The sequence below is a fragment of the Archocentrus centrarchus genome, chromosome 5 (genome assembly GCF_007364275.1).
Source record: "Archocentrus centrarchus isolate MPI-CPG fArcCen1 chromosome 5, fArcCen1, whole genome shotgun sequence".
Lineage (NCBI taxonomy): Eukaryota > Metazoa > Chordata > Actinopteri > Cichliformes > Cichlidae > Archocentrus > Archocentrus centrarchus.
Window position 1 is genome coordinate 1,556,686 of NC_044350.1, and position 18,415 is coordinate 1,575,100.

Below are 18,415 nucleotides of genomic sequence, written 5' to 3' on the forward strand. Positions count from 1 at the left end.
ACATGACAAGGAAAAATAAGGATCAGCCATCACCAGTCCATGCTGCCCATGTTGATATGCTTTTGGTTTGAAACAATGGGAGACATAGTCACTAAGTAATGGGAGCCATTTCTGTTCTAGTAGAGTAACTTTGCATTATTCAAAGATTATTCAATATGAAACAATAATATATATGCTATAATCTTTCTCTTACAGTGGGCCTTTGTGCAGCATTTCATCTTGTTGAACAAGCTGTTTTAGCTTTAGACCAACTGTGACTGGCTGCTCCTCACAAATAGAAGTTTGATGGGTCTTCTGTGCTAACAGGCTGAGATGACTCTTTAACATCGCATAGAGACAAGAGTAGAAAAAACTCTCTGAAATGGAGTGTTGAATTACTCGTACATACACTGACCTCATTATTTTAAACTTTGACCATGTTTGATATGAGCATTCACCAATGGTACAGTGTGCATATATAAAGTATATTCATATGTATGTATAAAAGTATATATACTTTTCCAGACATCCTAGTTTTATTTTGGATGCTTATATATTTTATTTGAGCATTACAAAGTTAAAGCCCTTTGCACAGCAGTGGTTTGTGCTATGGCTCAATAAAAAGGTCAGTTTTTCAGGTGTTAATAATATTGAACCTGGTAATTTGTGCAAATTGAAAATGTAATTTTCTAAAGAAAACTAAGTTTAGAGATGCTTTGTTGAAAATCTGTTAAAAAAGCACTTCTGTTTGGGTTACTCAGTATTTCTTTGTGTTGGACATCAGTGATAATACTGTCCTGAGAAGGTGTACGTCACACTGAATCTAAATATATGTGACTAAAACTAACTTCCTGTTATCACCTTCATCACTTTTCAAATTGTATTGAAATAAAATGACCCTCTCAAAACAATCCTAACAGGGCATTAGTTTATTATAGATTATCTCAGAAATAGGAGATAAAGTTCTCATAATTCTGATTAATTCTGATCATTTTTCTTCTAACTAAAATCCCACCTCCTATCAGATTCAGCCGCTCTCTGGCCTGTTGGAAGGGGGCACCATGTTGACCATCTCAGGCTCCAACCTGGGTCAGAAGGCTGAAGAGATCCTCCACTCTGTGTTAGTAGCTGGGGTGCCCTGCACAGTGATTCCCAGCCTCTATGAGGTCTCCTCTAGGTATACAGTCACTGCTGCTGCTGCTGCATGCACATACAATCGTTCTCATTTTCAGCTGAGTTAAATATTGCCTGGGTGTCTGCATGACTCAGTTTTCTGAAGAGCAACTATCCCAAGATTAATGTCTGTCTTCCAGAATTGTGTGCAGGACCAAGGCCAGTGGAGGACAGAAGGTGGGCCATGTGTCTGTGACAGCGAGCAGAGGAGAATTTGGCCTCTCCAGCCAGGCATTCAGCTACCAGGTACATTAGGTTCAGGTAGAGTAAAATAGATTTTGTTGACCTGAAACTTGGATTGTTGTTGCAGCAGCAACATAAGAGAAATACATTAAAACCTCATGGGTGCAATGTTAAAAAAAAAAAAAAACTAACATTTTGATTTGAAGGTTTTTGTAATCATCTTCCTATTTGTTAATTGTTTATAAATAGTGAAAATATTCATACTCAATTTACCTCAATAAACACTGGAGATGTTCAGAGCTGAGAAAATATGCCATTCTTGTTTTTTATTTTTTTGTTCTAGTCACTTTGGCACGCACGTCTAAAATAACATTTTGCATTATGTAAAAATATAATTGATGCACAACTAGAACTCATGTATCTAAGAAATCTTAGACAACTTTCCCCGTTCTCACATGACTGTGTAAACACTTTCTGCTTTTATCAGCACGACCAATAACAACAACGTAAACACGAATATTTCTCAGCGAGTGCACACTGTTACATTAATCAGTATGGATATATCTTCCTATATTAAATAATGGTTTAATATATACAGTGACATAGTACTCTGTTTTAATGTTCCAGGTTGTTACTGTTACCCCTTAAAATTGGAGAAATGTTTCAGTTTCTTATCTTTGATTTGAAAAAACACTCTTTTGGTGTGTTTGCTCGGATGTCTGTCTTACTGAGAATAAGACTGAGAGGATCCAAGTACAAGAATAAGTTCTTGTACTGTTGTGTGATGAGAACACGGCAAAACTGGAAAGAACACAGTGACTGACAGGCATCAATGCAAACAAAGTCGTTTTCATAAGTCTACACAGCAAAAGTGCAAACTGAGTTTCTTCATATCTTCATCCTGGAATGAGTGCAAGTTGGCATGGCCTCATATAGTGAAGAAGTGAACAGCTTTGTACACTAGTACACAATGTGAAATATGAAATTAGAATACAGCTGCTATCTCCTTCCCTCTCAGGACCCAGTTGTGATGGGGGTGTCACCTGAAAGGGGCCCCAAGGCTGGAGGAACATCCCTGAATATCACTGGCCAAAACCTTCTGACAGGCCGCCCTGCTGACCTCACTATCACTGTCGGGGGGGTCCCCTGTAACATGTAAGACACACGCTTACAGCACTGGCTGTATGATGGCCAGTGTGTAGCTGATGCAAAGTTAGTGTAGGAGCTTCTGCTTATTTATCTCAGTCACCACAAGGTCTTCACTTAGGAGTCTAAGGTCAGACTGACCTCTGACTTGCTTTTGTTACATTGGGGTCTCATCATTTCTGAGTGTGTCTCTGCTTTGCTCCTCTTTAGTGCATCAGAGGTGCAGAGTTCCAGTGTTCAGTGTGTGACAGGGAGCAGTAATAAAACAGGAGATCACAGGATCACCCTGCATTACGGCAGCATCCAGCGTCACCTTAGCAGCCCCGCCTACCGCTACACCAACAACCCCAACATTACCCGTGCCGAGCCAGCCAAGAGCTTCCTGCAGTAAGTCTGAGAATAATCTCTCTACAAAAGATCTTCTTAACTTTGAAGTACTCAGATTTTCTTTTAAAACAACTATTTCTGCAGTGGTGGTCGACTGATCAAGGTGTCAGGCTCCAACCTGGATGTGGTGCAGGATCCTCGAATGGTGGTGACTCTCTCCCGCTTCCAGTCCATCAGCCAAAACAAGAAGAGGAAGCGGCGGGGGAAGAGGAGCACAGAGCGAAGGGAGGAAAGTGAGAAGGGACGGCCGGCTAGGATGGTTCCTGACCTTGTCTGTCCTGGAGACCCATTCTGCTCTGTTCAGCAGGTCAGTGTGTTCTGCTCAACATAAATGTGACTGATCTTTCACACTTTTTACCCAAATTACAATTCTCTTTTCCTTCCTCGCCCTTTCTCATCAGTTCATTGAGCGCTGTGAGGTGAACTCTTCCTCCCTGATCCTGTGCCGCTCTCCAATGGTGGGATCTTCCATCTGGTGGTCACGGGTCACTGTGGAGTTCTTGTTAGACAATCTGCGCTTTGACTTCAGGAGTTTGAACTCTGAGCCATTTAGCTATGAGCGTAACCCCACCCTGCAGCCTCTGAACCACCAGGACCCTCTGAAAGCCTACCGCTACAACCCAGGCAGCTTCATCCAGCTGGAGGTCAGAGAAGAGGCAGTGATGGACAGCTTGATGCTGATATCATTGTTATATTAGCAGGTGTACAAGTCGTGTAGCAGAAAAACCCCAAAACTACTCATGTCTGGTTACTGTGTCAGTCACTTGGGTGTTTCAAACAGATTAAATACACAGGGCCAGATTTCCTGACACAGGTGCAGTCAGTTCATTTCAGTATCAAGCACACAAAAATAAGACATACTTTTTTTTTCTTCAGTGTTAAATTTCATCACAATTAACAGTAAATTGCATGTCGTAAACATTAGTACATCAGAAAATCTAAATATTCTCCTCCCTATATTTTGTGCCTTGAGAAAGGACCTTCCAGAAATACATATGCAGGGTCAGTTTCAAAAATCTTCCTACCTCTTACACACAGTCTTGTTACTTCACTCTCTTTGTAAAGACCGACAGTACTTTTTTTTTTTTTTTTTTAATGCCAAAACTCAGTTTTGGGACAGGCGTTCCCAAAATCTGGTCCACCAAGTGCAGTTTCCTCTCCCCAAACAATAAGAGATGATCTAGTTTGATGATGTAGTAAAGTAGTGTGGGATCATGGAATTTTTGTGTTCACACCCACAGCGGATCAAAATCTGTCAGGTAGTACTGCATTCTCTCTAACACACACAAAAATGTATCCCCATCATTTAATTTTAATGAAACAGCTGCAGATAATATTTTGCCTTGTTCAGCTCCTGGTCAACTGGGACCTTTCTGTGTGGAGTTTCCAGGTAAACACTAAGTGAAGAAATCCAAACTAAGATGCAGTTTTGGCTACATTTCCTCAAGAAATAAAATGCAACTTAACCAGCTACATAATTTATTTTTTTTTCCATATAGGAGTGTAAAATAGTCGGTGGTTCTGCTCCAGCTGGGAGCTGTGCTGCATGTCATACAGCTAATCGTAGTTAATAATGTTATATTAATGTTATAATACTGAATGTTAAACAGTTCATAAAAAGAACACAAAGATTAAAACAAAATTTAGACTAAAGGGCTGGAAATGACAGTATGTTTAAGGTGTATCTCTGCCTGTCTCAGGGGGAACACCTGGACCTAGCCATCACTAAAGAGGAGGTGGTGGTGTTGATTGGTGAGGGGGTGTGCACTGTGAAGACCTTGACCAGCAACCATCTGTACTGTGAGCCACCTCCTCAGCAGCCAGCACCAGGACAGAACAGCAAGAAGAGAGAGGGCTCCGACAATCTGCCTGAATTCACTGTGAGTCCTCAAGTTTAAAGTGTCACTGTGTGAGCGCCTGACAGGGCCACTGATGTTTGAAAGCACTTCACTCTTTTTATTTAATGTGTGTTTCAGGTCCAAATGGGCAACCTTAGCTTTTATCTTGGCAAGGTTCAGTACGACAACCTCAGCCTGCCCACCTTCCCACTGGAGGCTCAGATTGGAGTTGGGGTTGGGGCCTCCATTGTGGTCCTCATTGTCCTCATAATTGTGCTTATCTACAGGTCAGTGGGTGGACTGTTAGTCTGTGGTGATTTACTGTGAAATTGAGTGGTACTCTTGCTCTCTGTCAGACTTTGTAACAAAGCATTTCACTTTCACTACACACTAAAATGTTAAATAAATAGGTGCATTCATGGAGAAAAGGAAGCCGCCTCCTTTACTTTTCATTGGTTATTTAAGGCTTCAATGAAAGAACATAGTTTAAAAATCCATCAGTAATCAGTAAGAACAGAAAACATGCTCCTTCTTTCTTAGTGTATTTTTCCAACTCCACAAGGCTCTCTAGCAGAAACCGTCCCCATGAGTCATATCACATGGCATCTCATGTGTAAGTGGACAGTTTATGTGTAAATAACACCAAAAACATTTTAAAAAAAAATTATATGCTCATTTCACTTCTAGAGTAGCTTTGCATGATTCACAATCCTTTTTATCTTATACTGTTCGTTTTAAAGCCCCTCAGTTCATCCCCTCTCTGAAACGAGCCATTTTAGCTTCTGATTGGTAAAAAAAAAAGATTGAGCAGCCATATTCGGGATACCTGCTCTCTGACACCATCCTGAGCCAAAAATCTGCCTCAAAAAGGTGTTTAGACCAGTGTGAGTTTTTGGCTCATAGAGATTACTTGCACATACACTGACCTCATTATTAGAAACTTCTGTCATGCTTAATAATATGAGCATTCACCACTGGAAGAGGACATATGTGACAGAAAATAAGGCAAAGCAAAAAAAATGTCCCTTTTTAGACTCGCAAGGCAGTTAGCAAGTTGACTGTAATGTCAGTTACAGTCATGTCTTTAAAAATTTCTCAGTAAAATATATAATAATGCTTGGTCTGTTATTTATTTTTCAAGTTGTCATGTGTAAAAAGCATGAATGTGTTATTTATTCTTGCAGAAGCAGCACAAACAAACAGTAATGCCTTAATGTGATGGTGTCATTTTTGTCAGTTAAACTCTTGGTTTAACAGCACTACCTTCACTGTATCCTGGGGCTTGATTAAAGAATGTGAGTAGAGTACAGTGACAGTTTTATAAAGGGCTGCAGTAACTTTAGAGTCAAGCTAGTCACAAGTCAGCCAGTGTTTCTATAGTGACCCAGCATGACCCCATGCTTAATCTGATCCGTACTGCTGGAGACTTTGTTCAGTCAGAATACCTTAGTCTAACCTTTCACAATTTGACTGGATTTCCACTAATCTTGTGTGAAACTTTGTGCGCTCTTCCTGTATGTTAGGAGAAAGAGTAAGCAAGCTCTCAGGGACTACAAGAAGGTCCAGATCCAACTGGAGAACCTGGAGACCAGCGTGAGGGACCGCTGCAAGAAAGAGTTCACAGGTGAAAGATTGTGAATATAGCACCATGAGAAAAGAGATGGTAAAACAAGGAAACTGTACTGAAAAACATTTTAATACTCAGTGAAGACAGGTGATAGGACGCGTATAACTGTGTGAGTATAACGAATTTGTATCTCAGTTATCATATAAAGATCTAAGCGCTTAAACATCACTGGCATTCTTGACTGGATTACTATTTAGTTTGCTCATATGTGCATTGATAATCAGATCCCCTCTGCCAAGCCTGTTATGCAGCAATTTTATTATCATAATAATTAACTTCAGACAATGTAAATCCTGTAACAACATTAGCAGCTGCACCTGTGGGATGTGATCTTAAATAACTGAACTTATCAATCTTAGAAAGGTTTGGATTTTTATGTACAACTGTCTCAAACTGTCCCCAAAAATACTGCCACTAGTGGGGGGGGGAATTCAGAAAAGTTGTGCGTACTGTGACAAGTTTTGCAAATTGCCATGGTCAAAGGTATGAATACAAGATTTTCAAAAATCAACACATACAAGTTGAGGTGGCCTCCTGGCAGCCACTCAGTAAAGACCTCAGAAATGTATTTCATGTACCAAAAATCCTAGGAAAAGTGGTATTATACAAGGTTCTACTGCTAACAGGAGCTGAGATATGCCATTTTCTCATGGTGGCCATATTGGATTTTTTTTTCTTTTACATACTGGCCACCAGGTGGCCACTTCAGTTTGTATGCATTGGTTGTTGAAAACCTCATGTCCATTCCTTTGACCATACCAAACTGCAAAAACGTGTCACAAAGTGCACAATTCTCTGATTTCCCTCCCAGCTGCACTGACTGACATACCCGGCATACTTTGGAAGTTTCACAGTATTAGACAAAGTGTGCTCTGCATCAAAAGAGATTAAAGAGCCTTTTTCTCCTTGTGCTTTCTTAAGTGCTCTCTTTATTTTAGTCCTCCTCAGTGTTATATGCTCCTTGTACTCCAAAACCCATCACTTCATCTTCCAGGTCCTCTGTCTTTGTTTCCTTCTCACGTCCATGTCTGCTTTATCCAAACATTCTTCTTTTATTAAAAGAATTTCCAACAACTCTTCAAGTTTATCAGGATCACTTGTTGATTTCCCAAGTTCATCATCAATTTAATTTAGTACCTTTATCACAGAGGAGCGGTTTGAAAAGCTTTTTATTTTTATTTTTCTCCTGCACCAACAAGACATTTTAAAACTCAGTGGCAGGTATTAGGAGGGCTCTTTTTCTTCCAGTTATTCAGGCTAAAAAACACAATGCCAATATATAGTCAAACCCTAATAACAGCCCCACCACCACCAGTTCATTGAGAACTGGTGTGTGTAACATGACAATGAGGAGGTGCATTTGTTTTCTTCACCTCTATAGTTGTAACAGGCTGAATGCAGAGAACCAGAGATTGAAGAACCAAAAGGTTTGTTTCATTTTGTTGAGACCAGAAGATCACATTTGTTTTCATACCAGCCTGATCTTCATATCACACCGCCTCACATCCCACATGGCACAGGAATTTCATTTTAACCTGCCAGCACTGTCCACCCTTAATATTTACCAGCTCCTGCCTCCCTGCACAGTTTTGAAAATAATAAAGTGACAATCTGGAAACAAAATGGCCTGTAGCAGCACCCTTTGACCTCTCTCCTCTTAATCACCTTGGTCCAGACTTGATGACAGAGATGATGGATATGTCCAGTGACCTGGTGGGCTCAGGTATCCCCTTCCTGGACTACCGTATGTATGCTGAGCGCATTTTCTTCCCTGGCCACCGAGAGTCTCCTCTGAGGCGAGACCTGGATGTTCAGGAGTGTCGGCGACAGACGGTGGAGCAGGGCCTGGTGCAGCTTTCCAACCTTCTCAACAGCAAACTCTTCCTCACCAAGGTAGTAACTGTCACAGCTAAAATGAAGCTTGAGAATGTGTGCATAAGAGCAGAGGGGTAATTAATGTCCTCTCTTCTCAGTTCATTCATACTCTGGAGAGCCAGCGGACCTTTTCCCCCCGAGACCGAGCCTATGTGGCCTCCCTGCTGACAGTGGCGCTACATGGCAAGCTGGAATATTTCACAGACATCCTCAAGACACTCTTGAATGACCTAGTGGAGCAGTATGTGGCCAAGAACCCCAAACTGATGCTACGAAGGTAAGAATAGTGATAGGATATTGGTCACAGGTTCAGGCTTCAGAATCTCTGTAGTTTTCTCTGGGTTCCTCCCCAGTCAGACCAGGAGTGACATGTTTAGCTACATGTTGTCTTTACATGTTCTCTCATTTCTAGAAATCTGACCAAATCCCCCCCCCCCCCCCCAAAAAAAAACCCATCTCCATAGACGGTGCCTACTGTCAGACCATCAAAAAAAACAAACGAAAAATCAGCAAAAAAAAAAACCAATTGAACCATAAAAATTCACAAAGAAAGAACAATATAACATCTTTAACTGCACCAAAGAGTAATACAGTTAAATGTGGATTATTAAATATTAGGTCTTGCTCCTCTAAGTCCCTGTTAGTAAATTATTTAATCATTGATCAACATATTGATTTATTCTGCCTTACAGAGACCTGGTTACAGCAGGATGAATATTTTAGTTGTGTCAGAATCTTTGAAGCACAGGCTGAGGAGGAGGAGTAGCAGCAATCTTCACTTCAGCTTGTTTATCAACCAAAGACTCTCTGATTGAAGAAAATAAGAACAACCCCAGGTTTCTTTTAGCACTGTAGCCAGGCTGACAAAGAGTCAGAGCTCTGTTGAGCCGAGTATTCCTTTAACCTTAACTATTAATGACTTCATCAATTTCTTCATAAATACAAATTTAACCATTAGAGAAAAAAATTTCATAACCATACCCTAATTCATTGTTATCAGGTTACAAGTTCTTGAATAGTCAATTCAATTCAATTCAATTTTATTTATATAACGCCAAATCACAACAAACTGTCGCCTCAAGGCTCCAGTCAGGCCCCATTTTATCTTAAAGACCCCATAGTACCATATCATCCCAATAGAGCACTATATAAATAAAATTTAATTGAATCTGTGTGTATTTGTGTGCAGAACAGAGACTGTGGTGGAGAAGCTGCTTACCAACTGGATGTCCATCTGCCTCTATGCTTTCCTCAGGGTGAGTCAACAAAAACGTGAAAAATGGATGATATATTGTAGAAAATTAAACAATAATTTGGAAATACTTTTTTTCACATTTACTTTTTTTCATATTGGCAACATCTGTTGCTCAAAATCATAAGAAATATTAGCTAGGATTTTATTCAAAATATTCTTCTAACAACCAATTTCTCGCTCAAACAAGAACCACAAACTCGCCATCTTACAAAATGACTGCCAGTTTTATAGGGTTTGTCAGATAGTTAGAGTACCACCACTTACAGGAGTAGCATATCCTAAAGTCTTCTCTAAAGTTTTTTTATATAGTGATATAAAACATTTTCAAATTCTGAGATTTTACTTCTTCCAGTGGATTCAACTTAGGGGCATTTTAAATTAGAATAAATAGTGACTTTGACATTTAGGAAAATCTGAGCGCTCTGATTTTGATCTCTGCTGTTTTTCTCAGGCAGCTACAAAAAAGCAGCTAATAAAGCTTTGAGCTGCTGTATGTATGTATGTATGTATGTATTTTTGTTAGTCAGTGCTCAAACTGGTTTAATTTCCCACATATGCTGTTGTGCCCTTGAGGAAAGAAAGGGCTTCATTGAATTTATTTTGTGATCAGACCAAAAGTATTCATTGCCCTCACAGTACATTCCATTGATTTAAGGTTTTAAATGGATAAATAATAATACATTTTATTTTATAACACTCAAGGTCACCAAACTGTCAACTAGCAAACAGACACAATATGTTAGTTTAAACTGATTTTGGTTTTGAGCTGGGTTTTAAATATGGGAAGAGAGTGAGTGTTCCAGAGCTCAGGAGGGAGTTCCAGAGGCAGGAAGCAGAGCAACTGAGGGCCCTGGATCCCATGGTGGTCAGACAGGCTGGTGGGACGGTAAGGTGGATGGCTGAAGAGAACCTGAGGGAGTGAGTGGGTGTGCTGATATGAAGAAGTTCAGTCAGATATGGAGGAGCAAGGTTGTGGATTGCCTTGAACGTGAGGAGCAGGATCTTGTCGTTGATACGATTGTTTTTTTCGGAGTAATGTGACCATTAGAGAGAGTTCTGGTAATGATTTGGGCTGCAGCATTCTGAACCAGTTGGAGTATCTGGATGGATTTTTGAAGGAGACCAGTGAGTGGGGAATGAACCAGGATGGCAATACTGTTGGGTGTGAGACACAGACGAAGCAGTTAATGTTACAAAGTTGAAAGAAAGCAGACCGGGTGACATTATTAATGGGAGCTTGAAATGATAAAGTGCTGTCCAGAATGACACCCAGGTTCTTGACCTGAGGGGAGAACGGTGGAGTTGTCAGTGGAAATGCTGGAACTGTTGATTTTTGGTATAGTGGAGTTAGAGCCAACGTGAGGACATCAGTTTTGTCACTATTGAGTTTGAGAAAATTGGAGGAAAACCAGGATTTGATTTTTTTTTTTTTGGAAGATAGTCACAGAGGGAGGAAGGTGGGAGGGTGAGGGTTGGGCTGGTGGAGACACAGAGCTGGGTGTCATCTGTGTAGCTCTGAAAATGGATTTTAACCCTTTTGAATATATGGCCAAGAAGGGGGAGAAGAAAGATATGATTTAAACCAGTTTAGGGGAGTATCACTGATACCAATAGATGCAAGTCTGTCAAGGAGGATAGTGTGAGAAATAGTGTCAAATGCAGTCCAGAGTCAGATGCATTCAGAAGGTCATTTGTTATCTTTACCAGGACTGTTTCTGTGCTGAGGAGGTGAACTTCAAAATAAAACAAATGAGCCTGAGAGCACAAGGAGCCAAACACACCAGTGTTCACTCACCAGAAGCCAGTAAAGTTGGCATTTGAACCCATGAGGCAACTCTTGTAATATGTAAAGAAATAAATCTACCTACACTAATTAACAGAACAATAGCGTTGAAGTAGCAGTGGGTCCCAGTACTGACATATTGAAACACAGGGGTAATATAAAGCCTTCCAACCAAGCCGGTAGTCAATTGAAATTTTTCTGCTGTAAATATAAAGTTCAGGTTTTTCTCGGGGGGGGGGGGTTGACTTTGCAGAATGTTTCCACTTCTTTAACACAAAGTAATGAGGCCCTGATTTAAAGGATGTAAATTAATGTCCTTCCTCTGGCAAAGTGTGTTAAGACAATATGTTAATTTTGTGTGTGTGTGTGTAGGACTCTGCAGGGGAGCCTCTGTACATGCTGTTCAGGGCCATAAAGCACCAGGTAGATAAAGGACCGGTGGATGCTGTTACTGGCAAAGCCAAGTACACCCTCAACGACAACCGCCTGCTGCGAGAGGACGTGGAGTACAAAACCCTGGTGAGGAGAATCTAGACTTTGAACTAAATAACCACTTTGGCTGTCATGAAAAATTCCCAAGGAGGTTGTATTTTTCTTTAATTCTTTCTCCTGCAGACACTGAATGTGTTGGTGCAGGGTGGAGGAGTCAATGAGACCCAGCCTCTGCCCTCCAAAGTACTGGACTGTGACACCATCACCCAGGTGAAAGAGAAGCTACTGGATCAGGTGTACAAAGGCACCTCCTTCTCACACCGGCCGCACGCTGACTCACTAGACCTGGGTGAGAATCCACACACACTACATGATGTGCCCAACTGTACGAGCAGATGTAACATGTCAACCTTGAGGACTCCAGGCTTATCTGGTTCTTATACCCCTTTAGGATAAGATGTCTTCACTTTACCTCAAAATTTTGGAAATTTCTACATTACAGCAATCAACACAGTAAACATGACCGATAACAAATAAAAGAATAACTCGCTAAAATAGAACATAACAAAACAAAATAGATCAAGTAAGTAAAAAGTTCAATATAATCTAACAAAATGACTCTACTAAGTAAAATAGCTCAATAAAATGCAATAAAACAAAACAGGAGAAAAAAAGCTTTGTAACCAGAATCAAAACAAGCACCGGAAATCTCACTCACTGCTGTAAAGAAAGGGCCTCATTTTGAATTCAGACACCAGCAGAAATATGAAGTCGTGAACAAGGAACAGAGGTGGGACATCACGGAACCGAAAAACGGTGTGTAGAAAATATCAAGCCAGCCTCAAGTCAGCATTCATTAGTTTGCATGAATAATCAGTGGAATGGCTAAGCAACCTTTTGGTTGAGAGCTTTATGAGCACTTAGCTTTCCTCCGGAGCCCGCTCACTTTGGTTAAACCAGGGGTCGGCAACCCGCGGCTGTTTCAGGCTTAAGCTGCGGCTCTGTGCAGCTTGCGGAGGTAAATTATAAGTATCCAATTGAAGTACATTTTATTTTTGTCAGTTCGGCTCTCAGTGTTTTCTTTTCCGTGGAAACCGGGTTCAAATGGCTCTTTCCGTATTAAAGGTTGCCGACCCCTGGGTTAAACAATCTAAAATGACTGATGTACACAGCATCATCATTTGAGGCCATGGTGTGTGACACCTCTGAGGGTTGTGAGTTCTGTTGATTATCACCTCTCAGCCTAAAGAGGCTGATGGGGTGTTGTCATCACCCCTCTGGGCGGGTGGCCAACTTTCAACTTTGTCGATGTGATGACTGTAGAATGGATCACCTAGGATTTCCAAATTCACACCGTAGATGCATCTACTAAAAGTTTCAGATGACTTAGTTCTTACTTTAATAATGCCAATCACAGAAAGTGACAATATTCTCAGTGGTTTGTATTTATTATGATTTTAGCTTTTTTAAATTTTTTTTTTATTCCTGGTTCTTACTTAGCCGTTTGCTTTTTGTGTTGCCTGCTGAGAGGCAGCGAGACACTTAGACACTTTTCTGTTGTCGGTCCATCACGCTTTGAGTATCTCAGTAACCGTGTGACATACTGACTTCAAACTTGGAGTACAGATACATATTGAAGAGTACAACTGCAGAGCACAAGAACTTTAAACCTACCTCCTCTTATACTGGTTTAATCACTGTCCTGCTCCATCATTCATCTCTCAGCTGTCTCGTCTCTGTATTTCCAGTGTCAGATATATTTGTTAATATTAAATGAAATGAGCTTCATGTATAAAATATAGACAGTTCGGCGCAGTACCTGTTGAAGAACACTTATCAATTTGTAAACAATAACTTCTAAGTTCAGCACTTAATCTCTTAATTTCATATAGATGAACAAGCCTTTGAGCAGGCGACACATGTTCTTTGGATCAACTCTGTGTGTTGCTTATTTAGGACATTTTTTTTTCATTACATACTATATTCTTTTCATTTTCTATTCCTTAATCTCATGTAATTTTTATTTGTAGATTTTATATTGTTTTAGACTGATTTCTGTATGTGAAAAGTGCTGTATAAAAAAATACTGCTTGCTTGTGTGGCTATGAGGAACTAGGCTGTGTGAGGCATTAGTGCATTAAAGAAGAAGTGGTTAAAGGTTGGTCCTGGATATTCTTGATGCTGACACTTGTCTGTGACTGTGCACTAAGTACTTATGAACTGGTACGCTCCCTTTGGGTATTTTCTTTTCAAATTTGTTGAGCTGTGGCGCCCCCTACAGCATGACAACAATAAATCCAGAGAAAGTTGACTGAATGGTCAGTCTGTCAACACTTTCCTTAAAAACTCAACAGTTTAAAAAAAAAAAAAGCCCACATGTTAAATTTAAACTGTTGGTGTTTTCCATGTTTTCAGTGCCGGTATGATAAACATAGTTAAGCTGAACATCAGCAGGAGTTAATGATTGGGAGCACCTGAATGTCTGTTGTGTGAATTTATTAATTTTCAGTAAGACATGTGAGTTTAAGACACAGACAAGCATGTCCCACACTCACTGTGCTGATGTGTGTCTCTTGTGTAGAGTGGAGGTCAGGCGTTGCCGGTCATCTCATCCTGTCAGACGAGGACTTGACTTCGGTGGTTCAGGGCAACTGGAAACGCCTCAACACGCTTCAGCATTACAAGGTCTCGCTGTATGCTCTATAAAGCAAGCTACACTGTTTCACAGGGTGGGAAAGGAAAAGGTGGTTTAACGCGCCAATGGCTGTTTGTGTTGCTCACCAGGTCCCAGACGGTGCAACGGTGGCACTGGTCCCTCGTCACACCAAACACATTCACCATGACAACCATGACTATGTAGCAGGCGAGAGTGAGTTTCTTTACAATAAAAGCTAAAATACATTTTTCTCATGGTCCTCTTTTCACTTTTTTCCAATACATTTCTTTTGACAGCAAAATAATTTCACAGCTGCTTCTACAAATGCATTATTCCACTTTTGTCATCTCCCACTTGCTTGAGGTTTTAACCCATTGTTAATAATCCCTATGAATATGTTTATACGGAACATGACGTGACAGATGGATATGTAAATGATCATGCTGGAAAACAAATTCCTTCAACTCAAAAGGCTACAAAAAAAAAAATAAAAAGTGAAAAATTAGATCAGCTGAAGGTGCTCAGTGCGTCACATGCAAGCATCACACCTGTGTGTACAGAGACTCCGATGCTGGAGGATGCAGATGAAGGTGGAGTGAGGCTGTGGCATCTGGTCAAGGCCAGCGAGGAGCCTGAGTTGCCCAAACACCGCAGAGGCAGCCTGAGGGAGAGAGAGAGGGCCAAGGCCATCCCTGAAATCTACCTGACCCGCCTGCTGTCCATGAAGGTACGACACACACAAAACTGGGTCTGATCCCGCTGATGAAGAGACTGTAGGAAAGAGATGAGGAGCACAGACCGAACCCACAGCTTCATGCTGGTGCCAGTCATCAGTGAGCAGGATTACAAACAAGCAAACAAAACAGAAATGTGCACAAGCAGTCATTTCACAGTAAACGTTTTGCATAGTGATCGTATAATAATAAAAGTAATTGTTTTTTCCCCTGTCATGATGAAAACAAATACATTTCTAATGCCTGGAAACCCATCCAGTGAGTGATTTTTTAAGGAGATGCATTCTTCTGGTTTCAGCTTCATATTTGTGTTTTTTGTTCTCTCCTGGAGTAACTTTGCACGACTCACATTTCAAAATAATCTATCCTGTAGCACGCCTTTGTGCAGCCCCTCAGTTCATTCTCTCTGAAACAAACCATTTTAACCAATGTTCCCCTTACAGACAGGTTTGAACAGCGTCTGTGCTCAGAGCCAGAGCTGTATCTGTCTGTGAGCACATCACTGCCATCATACAGAGAGAAGAGGAGAAAAAACTGTTTGAAACGGAACATTTACTGTGGTCTGAATCTTGAGCTTCTTGCCTCTTTTCCACTCGTGCCTACTCTGCTAGCCTCAACTCTACTCTGCTCACTTCTGTTTATTTTCCATTGCAGCTGAGTACAGCCTCAGCAAGGCAGCCCGAAAATCCTGTGATGTCATTTGCATGTGACACAAACACAAACACTCACTGTGTTTGTCCGATTCTTGTGAAGCAGTCGCACTCATGACTCCTTTAGTGACGTCACTCCGTGGCCAATCAGTGGCATGTTTCTGTTGTCACATTTTCGGCTTGGCTCAGCTTGCTTAGAACCGCAGCTGAGAAGGCACTAAAAAAAATTACCTGGTTCCAGATACTAACACCTAATGGAAACCCTTAAAGTTAAGACGAGTAGGTAAATGGACTAGTTCTTATTTATTTAGCGCTTTTCTACTCTGTTTGGGAACTCAAAGCGCTTATACAACACGTTTACATTCACCCATTCATACAAGCACTTCCATATGTATTTAAGCTAAGTGCTTACTGTCAAACATTCACACACAGTCATATTCCAACGCTTGCATTGGAGAGCAGCTTGGGGTTCAGTATCTTGCCCAAGGATACTTTGGCATGCAGCCAGGAATCGAACCGCCAACCTTTCGATTAGTAGATGACCTGCTCTACCTCCTGAGCCACAGCCACCCAGACTAGGGAGGAGTGGAAAAGCTGCATTGTGACTCATAGCAATTAGTTAAACTGCACATATACTGTATTATTTTGTCATGATTAATATGAGCATCTATCATTCTAACTGCACACACCTGTGACAGAAAACTAGGAACTTTAACCCTCTTTGGACAAATCATATTTTCTATTACAATGTAACATGTTGAACTTTGCTGCATTCATTTTTTCTAAATTTATCTCAGCTCAGCTTTGTGAAAGAACTGTCAACAACTCTGCCCTAAGATAAACACGGTTGCTATGTATTGTTCAAAGCTAAGTAAAAACAGAAGACATCTATATGATTCGCTGTGCTTAATCCATCTTAATTTAAATACTTAATTTTATTCATTTATTACGCTGCTCATAACTTTAAATGGATTTAGCTGGCATGGTTTGGCTCTACTTGTCTCCTGAGCAGGAAGTATCACCGCAAATCAGTCCAAAGTATTTCTGAGTGATCACCTTGATCCTCAGATTAAACATTTGTATCTTTATGGCTGTGCTCCATCCATGGAGGATTCGCTGAATGTTGAGGATGAGAATGATGTAACGAACACTTATTGGAGGTTCTGGAACGTTGTGTTAGACGTCACCACTGTAATCAAATCACCAAATGAGAGATTATGTTTTGGAAGCCTGGTGTTCATCTCCCCAGCAGATATCCAGAGAGTTGGTACCAATGCTGAAAGTTTTTGGTGGCATTTGAAGGTCAAGCACTTTAAAAAGGCACTACGTTGGTTTCTCCTTTTTGTCACCCAACTGTACCCTGTTAGAGTGTAAAACAGCTGCTCTATTAATTTGTGAGCTACAACGTTCACCCATATCTAATCTCATAAACAGAGTTAAACAGACACACATTTTTTTCAGGTAGACAATAGCTGAGTGTTGACACACTGGCACATTTGACATGTTTATGCTGTAATGTGAACTTTCCTGTGTTGAGGTGAAACAGCTTCCTCCTCCTCTACGTTTGTAGGGGACGTTGCAGAAGTTTGTGGACGACCTGTTCACGGTGATCCTGAGCACCAGCCGTCCGGTCCCGCTGGCTGTCAAATACTTTTTTGATCTGCTGGACGAGCAGGCGACACAACACGGCATCTCCGACCCAGAGACCATCCACATTTGGAAGACCAACAGGTAAACAATAGTGTGATACAGAGAGACTTCTGCTAACAAGGATAGCAAATGATTGGTGGTGATTAGTGGGACACTGATATATAATACTGCCAGTACTGTTTCTCCAGTCTCCCTCTGCGTTTCTGGATAAATATTGTGAAGAACCCCCAGTTTATCTTCGACATCCAGGCGTCAGATCATGTGGACGCTGTGCTTTCTGTTATCGCCCAGACCTTCATGGACTCGTGCACGATTGCAGAGCACAAGCTGGGCCGGGTGAGTGTATTTTGTAAAAGCAAGCCTTCAAGCAGCCTCCTGTTACCCTTTTGTGCCTTTGAATATCATTCCTACTTCTTTCTGAACAGGATTCACCCATCAACAAGTTGCTGTATGCCAGAGACATCCCCCGCTACAAACAGATGGTGGAAAGGTTAGGTTACTTGAGCTGCTCAGACAACACTGGACAGAAGTTTGATAAAATATGCTTATTTCCCAGTTGTGCATTTTAGGTTGATTATAGTGATGGTTATTGCAGGTACTATGCTGACATTAGGCAGACTATCTCGGCCAGTGACCAGGAGATGAACTCTGCTCTAGCTGAACTGTCCAGGGTGAGTGCAGCCACATATTAGCGCGTTTAATGCCACCACATATATCTATCATACACACTGTGACCTTTCACCTCAATGCTTTGTGTTTCAGAACTACTCGGGAGAACTGAACTACCTTGTGGCACTGCATGAACTCTACAAGTACATAAACAAATACTACGACCAGGTGTGTTTCCATTCCTCCCACAGTACACCATGCCATTGTGGAGACTGTCTCTCAATACAGAATTACAAGATTCTCAAAACTGATAGAAATGGTTTCATTTCTATCAGTTTTGAGAATAAACTATCTTGAAATTCAAATGTTTCATAAAGATAAAATTCTGCTCTTTTTTTTCTGAATTATCTTAAATTTGAAAGAGCCTCTAATTCACCG

General features: G+C 40.9%; 1 protein-coding gene across 1 annotated transcript in view; it reads left to right on the forward strand.

Moving 5' to 3' along the window:
* plxnb1b (plexin b1b) overlaps positions 1 to 18,415 on the forward strand; it is a 116,972-nt gene that overhangs the window by 94,595 nt on the left and 3,962 nt on the right. Inside the window, exons 17-38 of the mRNA XM_030728742.1 lie at positions 1,005 to 1,156; positions 1,293 to 1,398; positions 2,354 to 2,490; positions 2,692 to 2,868; positions 2,953 to 3,175; positions 3,270 to 3,512; positions 4,569 to 4,748; positions 4,845 to 4,993; positions 6,230 to 6,330; positions 8,009 to 8,226; positions 8,307 to 8,485; positions 9,398 to 9,464; positions 11,619 to 11,765; positions 11,862 to 12,027; positions 14,260 to 14,363; positions 14,463 to 14,547; positions 14,895 to 15,061; positions 17,289 to 17,449; positions 17,557 to 17,704; positions 17,794 to 17,858; positions 17,964 to 18,039; positions 18,131 to 18,205. Of these exons, the coding sequence (XP_030584602.1) occupies positions 1,005 to 1,156; positions 1,293 to 1,398; positions 2,354 to 2,490; positions 2,692 to 2,868; positions 2,953 to 3,175; positions 3,270 to 3,512; positions 4,569 to 4,748; positions 4,845 to 4,993; positions 6,230 to 6,330; positions 8,009 to 8,226; positions 8,307 to 8,485; positions 9,398 to 9,464; positions 11,619 to 11,765; positions 11,862 to 12,027; positions 14,260 to 14,363; positions 14,463 to 14,547; positions 14,895 to 15,061; positions 17,289 to 17,449; positions 17,557 to 17,704; positions 17,794 to 17,858; positions 17,964 to 18,039; positions 18,131 to 18,205 (3,126 nt within the window). The remainder of the gene's footprint in view (positions 1 to 1,004; positions 1,157 to 1,292; positions 1,399 to 2,353; positions 2,491 to 2,691; positions 2,869 to 2,952; positions 3,176 to 3,269; positions 3,513 to 4,568; positions 4,749 to 4,844; positions 4,994 to 6,229; positions 6,331 to 8,008; positions 8,227 to 8,306; positions 8,486 to 9,397; positions 9,465 to 11,618; positions 11,766 to 11,861; positions 12,028 to 14,259; positions 14,364 to 14,462; positions 14,548 to 14,894; positions 15,062 to 17,288; positions 17,450 to 17,556; positions 17,705 to 17,793; positions 17,859 to 17,963; positions 18,040 to 18,130; positions 18,206 to 18,415) is intronic.